Consider the following 7,258-nt stretch of genomic DNA (forward strand, 5'->3'; position numbering starts at 1 on the left):
TGGTTTCTGTATGGAGCTTGGTGGGGGGACAGGGGTTACGGATAAACGCCAACACCCATGTGGTGTCTGTATGGAGCTGGGCGCAGGGGCAGGGGCACAGACAGACACCGACACCCATGTGGTTTCTGTATGGAGCTGGGCGCAGGGCAGGGCCACAGACAGACACTGGGGTCTACCTTCTCGCACAGGGCCAGCACAGTCCCAGCCTGGATGATAGCGACCTGCTCGTCATTTCTCAGATTCTACAACAAAAAGGGGTGTTTCAGGCTGGACTCCAGACCACTTGCAGACGGTAGTGCTGGCCACACGGGGTTCCGAGGGGCAGCCTCTGCTCAGCATGGGGACGTGGTCAGAGGCAGTCCGTCCCCCTGGCTGGGGACAGCTCACTTAGCAGCCAGGGCCCCTTAGTGGTAAAAGGTCACTTTCTGACCTCGGACTGTCCGTGACGCCCCTTCTCCTGGGTCGGTTTCTGTGCTCCCTCCTCATGAGTCACACTCCACGAGGACAGCCTGACTTCGGAGCCCACCCACACTGGGTCATGGCCATACAAAAGCTTTAGTACACGTTGCTGATCGAGCTCTTAAACCAGGGAGAAATCAAAACCAAAGAAGCCACACAGAGCACACCCAGATCAAAAGGACACAAGACCGGGGACCGAGCGCACATAGTTACCCCGTTATCGCCAAGGATATCTAACTTCTTCATAAGTTCAGACACATTCACGTCCTGGAAGAGATTCCAACGTTCACTGTCGGGGACAACCAGGGCCGCGCCCGCCACACCTGTCTCCTCAAGAGCACACCTCACCCTCGCTTGTGCCACGGCAAGCCCAGCGCTGCCCTCAGCTGTCCCCAGGGAGACCGGGAGCAAAGGCCATGCTGGCCGGACACTTGGACGGGGCCCCGCAGTGGCTGCCTGCTGAGCTCTATGCCAGTACAGACGCTGCTTCCAGAAATGCCCACGGAATCGTGGGTGTGGGAAGGGCCATCTCTGTGTCCCCAGGGCCCAGCAGGACACACAGGAATCACTCAGCTGCATGCGACTGTAATTGTCACACCCATTGCATGGTTTGGGTGCTGCCGTTTGGATTTCACAGACGAAGAGACTGTGGTTCAGAGAGGTTACGGGCCAGAGCTAGGAGTTGGGCTGGGGTTTGCGCTCAAGGCTGCATCCCTGGTCTCTGCTATTTTACGGCTTAACATCTGGGGGCGTGTGAACAGGTAAACAAGCTATGACTCAAAACAGGATGGAGGGATGGGAGGGTATCCCATTAAAACCAACTCTGTCACTGGCATAAGGACATACCCCCTTCGCACCCAGCCTGGTGTCCAGGCACCCTTGGCTGTCTGTTTGGGGAGCCGCCCCCCGGCACACTACCTTCACTCCTTCCTGGTGACAGAACAGCTGGAGGGCACTGCTGTTGCTCTCGGGGAAGGTGGTGATTTGGAGGTTAAAGGCTGGCGACCTCCTCTCTCTCTCCTGGGAAAAAGACGCGGTTTAAAAACAGAACTTTATTGGGTTGTTTACCATTTGCCATTTCCCCACGTTATTCAGCAAAAATCTACAAGTTCCAAGCAGCAAAGTTATTATTATAAAGCACCCATTCAGACTACCATCTCCTCACCCATGAAATGCCACGTTCTCACACCTTCCCACGGCGCAAGCTCTTTCCGGAAACTGCGCCCTCCTTACCTACATGGCTCGGGGGAAACCGTTAGCACAGCATCCTGATTTTACTCCTGAAGTCACAGAACCATCTTCGCAATAGTAATGAAACCAGTTGCACCAAACCTCAGAGGATAACAAGAGCCACCAGTGACGGAGTGTTATTCCGTGCCAGGCACCTCACAACCCCGTGTACTGCATGGACCACCCCACGGAGCAGGCACCACTGTTGCATTTTGTAGAAAAGAGGCAGGGGCTTGGGGGCCGAGGCCAAGGCTCACGCCAGCAAGCAGCAGGGCAAGACCCAGACCCCGTCACATTCTTTTTAGGATAATCTGCTGACTTCATTCATGATGTTTTTTGATTCTTACTAACACAACCAATGGAGTCCCTGGTGGTGCAAACAGTTAAGCACTCAAATGCTAACTGAAAGGTTGGAGGTTCAAGTCTACCCAGAGGCACCTGGGAAGAAGGGCCTGTTGATCTACTTTCAGAAAAATCAGCCACTGAAACCCTACGGAGCACAGTTCTACTCTGACACACGTGGGGTTGCCAGGAGTTGAGGTGGACTCGACGGCAACTCGTAAACAAAATCCATGATCATTCTATTCCTGCCTCAGATTTACAGTCAAACCCTTGTTATCAAGGAAGGAAAAACAAGCATTTTCCCAGAATAACCAATGAACCAGTTGCCACTGAATCAATTCCGACTCATGGGGGCCCCATCAGTCACATGGAAAGTAACCCGTTTTCAGGTGGACGCCTGACTACACAGAGAAGCAGAGGCCAGCACTTAACAGCGCTCGGATACAAAGTGTGCTCCCTACGAAGACCAGCCTGAAACCCTCAGCAACCAACAGAGCAGCCGTGATGGCAACGTCACACCTTTAAAACAAACCGTTTCCACTCGGTCAAAATTACAAGATGCAAACAGCAGGCTTTGGGCCACTCCTGCACCAGGAGCGACAGAATCAGTGGCTTCCTCAGTCTCTGGACTAAGGCATGTCGTCAAGAGGATCACTAGATGTAGGTCGTGAGAAGGTACCCTCGGTGAGGCTGAGGGAAGGCGGGCCACTGCTCAGTGAATCCCCAAAGCCCTGCCTGGGCTCTCCCTCACTAGCCAACAAGGGCACAACCCACGGACGCTCAGTCTCGCTGACGCCTCTCTACCTGACCTGCCTCGTTCAAAGACCATCTCCGTGGAAACAGGGACACAAGAAAGCTCCCATTTTACTTGAACCAAAGTCAGGAACTGGTTTCCGCTGGCTCTGAAGGAGGCTGGAGCAAGCTAAGGAGGAGAATTCCAGAAAGCTGAGTGGTGCGGGTGGAATTCTCACCAGAGAGACGCCGAACAAAGACCTCTGAAGGGTTTTCTTGTGGTGGCAGGAGTATTAACAGAGACTTCTCGCGGCATTAATAAAATACTCAACTCCCGCTCAAGCAAGAGGTGTGTAACGCAGCAACGCGCGGTCCTGAGCAGTACTCTGGCCACGGCTCGTGCTACAGACCAACGCACAGAGATGGCGGGTTCGGGTGCAAACAGAGTATTAACTGAAGCCCGGGGAGGGGGGTGGGAAACGAAAGCAGAGCCACAAACGGCAAGGCGGAGGTGCTTGTTGTTACCGAGGGTTTTGTACATGCAAAGTTTCATCTGGGAGGGAGCAGAGCTGCCCGCCACAAGTGCTGTGGAAACCAGCCACAAGCAAAAGTGATGTTCAAGATGGCGGTGACTTTTCAACAGGAAAAAGAAAACGATAATGAAGTAACAGCAGCGTGGCAACACAGTAACACATCAGAGCCAAGCTTTACAGTGGAAGCAGAAACGGCCTCCAACTGGGTGCGCTGGGGAAGCTGCCGCAGAAGTACAATTTCTGCACGTAAACAGCTCTAAGTCTCCCTCCTTGCTGAATAGCAGGCTTGTAGATTTAGTGACAAACCGTATTTTTTTAAGTCCAATCTTGCTGCAACGCACAGGTGTATGGTCACTAGACAGTTCGGGCTGCAAGACTAGCTCTCTGAATTGCCTCTGCAAAGGCCCCTCTCACTCTGTCTACCTTCACTTACCTTGTGTTGGCCTTGGCAAAGAAAAAACGGGTCTAAACCAGCATCGAACACATTACTGAGTCAGGTGCCAGCCAGATCAGACCCTTCTATTTCAAAGGGCGGGCTCTCTGCACGCAAGGCCACGGAGAAAGGTGTGTTATTAATGGTGACGGTGCTTCCGCCCAGTTTGCAGAACGCACACCAGGTGACCACGCATGCAGGAGAGAAGTAGTCATGGGAATGAACACAAATGAAAAAGGCAAAACATTGCAAAAACAAATCATTTTATTAAGTGCAAAACAAGCCATCGGCAATGAATATATTAGCTCTGGTACACGTCCACAGACCTCGGGGAGGGTTTTCTCCAGAACAGGTTAAGGCAGTGAAATTCTCTGAATATACAGGTTTAAAAAAAGAAACGATAACGCGTCCCTTCACACATGCTTGAACGCACCTGGGAGCGTCACGCGAATTTCAGTTTGGGTTCAAAGAGAATGTCTGCTCCGTTTGGGAGCTTACAACAGATAGAGTCTCTTACTTCCAGCTCTAGCACTCGGAACTCTAGCAGCTCGTTCTGGTCCTTGGCGTCCTGCATCTCGTCCTTCAGCTGGCTCTCCTCCACCTCCAGCCTGTAGATCTAGAACAAAGACACCTCTGGGTGAACAGCGGAGACAGCTCCCTGGATCAGGGGCTGCCTTCCTGGGGGGGCCTGGAGGAAGCAGGGGACTACCGTATTTTTACTCAAATAACGCTCACCTTCTAAGTGTGTTTGCCAACTGCGCCCTCCCCACACGAGGTATTTTCATAAGCGCCACTATGCCAATTTTTTTTACATGTTACTGTAAAAAAAAAAATTAGTATAAGGTGCTTATGAAAATACCTCACGGGGAGGGGGAGGGCGCAGTTGGCAAACAGAAGGTGTGCGTTATTTGAATAAAAATATGGTAGTCACTGGGGTAAGGGGCGGAAGGGGGAGATTGGCAACGAACCTGAGGCTGGGAATAACAAAAGACCCTGAGCTTGAGTGGTGGGGAAACTGAGGCACGGAGCTTTAAGTTCTGTCCCTGAAGTCAAAGGTAGAGGGACTGAGGTGCCCCCAAGCCTGCCTATCCTTCCCAAACCCCTCCTGGGACCAGCCCACCCAGAGGTCCCACCCAAAGCAGCTGAGGCACGGATTCCCTCTCCTTCCCCAGAGAGTGCCCCTAGAAGCGTGAGGATGCCGTTATCCTGAACAGCCGGAGACCCTGGAGAGCCCCCAGCCACCCCTGCCCCAGCTTCTGCCGAACGAGTCAATAACAGCACCATTTTCAACAATGCACACTAGTGCGGGTGTGAGCGCCTCTGCCCCGTGACCCCCGCTTCAGACGGAGGGCAGAGGGGCTCTCGGGTGGTCCTGCCCCAGGGATGCTGGAGACGGGCTGGGCAGGAGAGTTTTCTGTTTGTTTCCACAGCAGAGAGGGGCTCCTAGAATGGAGTGGGTGGGACCAAGGATGCCTGCACAGCAGCGACCAGTCCTGCCCCTGCCCAACATGTTGCGGAGAGCCCAGGAGGTGAGGAGGCCCAGCCGCCAGCCAGCGGCGGAGCCAGGGGCCGGACCCCCCTTCCAGGGCCTCAGAGCCGAGGGGGCGGGACCCCCCACCACACCCCAGAGCCAAAGGTGCCAGACCTCCCTCCTGGGCCTCAGAGCGGAGGGGGCCAGACCCCCCCCTTCCAGGACCTCAGAGCCGACGGGGAGGGAACCCTCCTTCTAGCGCCTCAGAGACAACGGGGCCTGGATGCCCCCTCCTGGGGCCTCAGAGTTGACAACTGGACCCCCTTCCCGAGCAGGCTGTCCTGGTTCTAGTGTCCCGGTGCTGACGAGCTAAGGCCAGGCCAGGTGCTGCTGTGAAATGTCCAGAGAAAACAAATCTAAAGTGACAGAGTAGGCTGCGGGCTGTTGAGGACTGCTGGGGGCTGCTGGGGGATTGGGTGGGTACGAAAGTGAGCACGAAGGGGCTGGGGTCTTCGTGGGGTAGGAATGCTCTACAATAGCATGTGGCAATGGCCACGCAGCCCAGCAGATTTACAAAAAATGTTATCAAATTGCACACGAATGAGAAAGAGAGCTGAGGCCTGGTCTGGGTGGACTCCCGGGAAATGGTGCCCAAGTTCCATGGGCTGAACGTCTGACCTGGCCTCTGACACTGCCCACTCCACCTGGGGGCTGAGGGGCCCCGGGACCCCCAAACATGGCAGAGGCGCTGACATCATCACCACCCTGCAGGGTCCCGGGCGAAGCTGTGCCTGTTCTGGAGTCCCACCAAGGACAACCAGGGCCAGTGGCCAGGGTCATGGGGCAGCAGGGGATGTCTTCCTGGTGAGGGCCGGGGAGGCCAGGGGTGTGAGCAAAGGGGGCGGTGTGTGCAACCCGTGCCATGTGGGCCCTGGCCTGGGGTCCATCGGCTCTGGGCTCCGGTTCTCTGAGTCCGGGTGGGAGGGTTACGTCACGTACCTTTTCCAGCAAGTCCTGGTTTGTCCTAATGAGCAGCTGCTTTTCTTCAACCCACTTGGAATCCTAAGGAAGATACTAAATATGTTCACACCATCGAAGCCCACAGAGGGTGAAACAGCAAGCCTGCAGCGGGAGGGTCGCCGGGCTGCAGGGGCCAGAACGACCCACCATCCCGCTAAACCTTCTGCCTCAGAGACAGGATCAGCAGCCCGTGGACAGTGCCTCCCTCACTCACCCAGGTCGCCAAAACCACCGTGAACTTATCACGCGCATTCACAGAAACGCAGCCCGGTGTTTGCCGGGAAGGCTGACCCCAGGCCCACCCCTCAGACACGCAACCCAGCCCCTGCCACACACTTGTCCCTTCTCATCCTTGCCAGGGCTGCCCTGCTGGTGACTGTGCCCGGCCGGGCCCACAGGGTGAATTCCAGGGCACGAGGGCTGGGTCTGTCTTCCCTAGGGCCTCTCCCCCACAGGAGCTCAGTAAACAACAGATGGACGGATGGAGGAACGAGGAGCCTCCCCAGTCATCTTCCTCCCTCACCCGCCATGTGTCCCCTCTGCTCGCGCTCACGTGGGCATCACAGGCTAGCAGTCCCTGAAAGTCTGAACTGCCTAACTGAGAGCAGATAAATCTTGTTGTTTCAAATAGCTGGGCTTTGGGGTGGTCGTGACCTAGCAGTAGCTGACTGATACACCGTCCTGAGCACCACACGCAGGGCCGGCAGGGCCTGGCCAATGCCTGCTGAGTGGGTGGCCGCCTCCGTGCAGCAGGCGCTGGGGCAGGAAGGCCCGTGAATGTGGGGATGGCACCTGGGGGAGGTTAACTAGGTGAGCAGGCACTCAGCCTGCAAGAGGGAAACCGAGGTCAAGGGAAAGTCAGGACATGGTCGGAGGGCAGCTTGTCACCATCACCTGGTCCTCTGCCCTGGCTGTGAGGACCGGGTCAGAGGACATCCTGTCACCTGTCACCTAGCCCTCTGCCCTGGCTGTGAGGACAGGGTCAGGAGCCAGCTCGTCACCTGTCACCTGGTCCTCTGCCCTGGCTGTGAGGACAGG

At 55.7% G+C, this 7,258-nt stretch overlaps 1 protein-coding gene across 1 annotated transcript in view; it reads right to left on the reverse strand.

Annotated features, from left to right (window-relative positions):
- JAKMIP1 (janus kinase and microtubule interacting protein 1) overlaps window positions 1–7,258 on the reverse strand; it is a 114,739-nt gene that overhangs the window by 19,076 nt on the left and 88,405 nt on the right. The window contains exons 11-15 of the mRNA XM_023737994.1: window positions 6,200–6,262; window positions 4,247–4,345; window positions 1,378–1,479; window positions 673–726; window positions 177–242 (exon numbers count right to left, since the gene is read on the reverse strand). Coding sequence (XP_023593762.1) covers window positions 177–242; window positions 673–726; window positions 1,378–1,479; window positions 4,247–4,345; window positions 6,200–6,262 — 384 coding nt within the window. The remainder of the gene's footprint in view (window positions 1–176; window positions 243–672; window positions 727–1,377; window positions 1,480–4,246; window positions 4,346–6,199; window positions 6,263–7,258) is intronic.

This window comes from Trichechus manatus, unplaced genomic scaffold, assembly GCF_000243295.1.
Source record: "Trichechus manatus latirostris isolate Lorelei unplaced genomic scaffold, TriManLat1.0 scaffold00111, whole genome shotgun sequence".
NCBI classification, from domain to species: domain Eukaryota; kingdom Metazoa; phylum Chordata; class Mammalia; order Sirenia; family Trichechidae; genus Trichechus; species Trichechus manatus.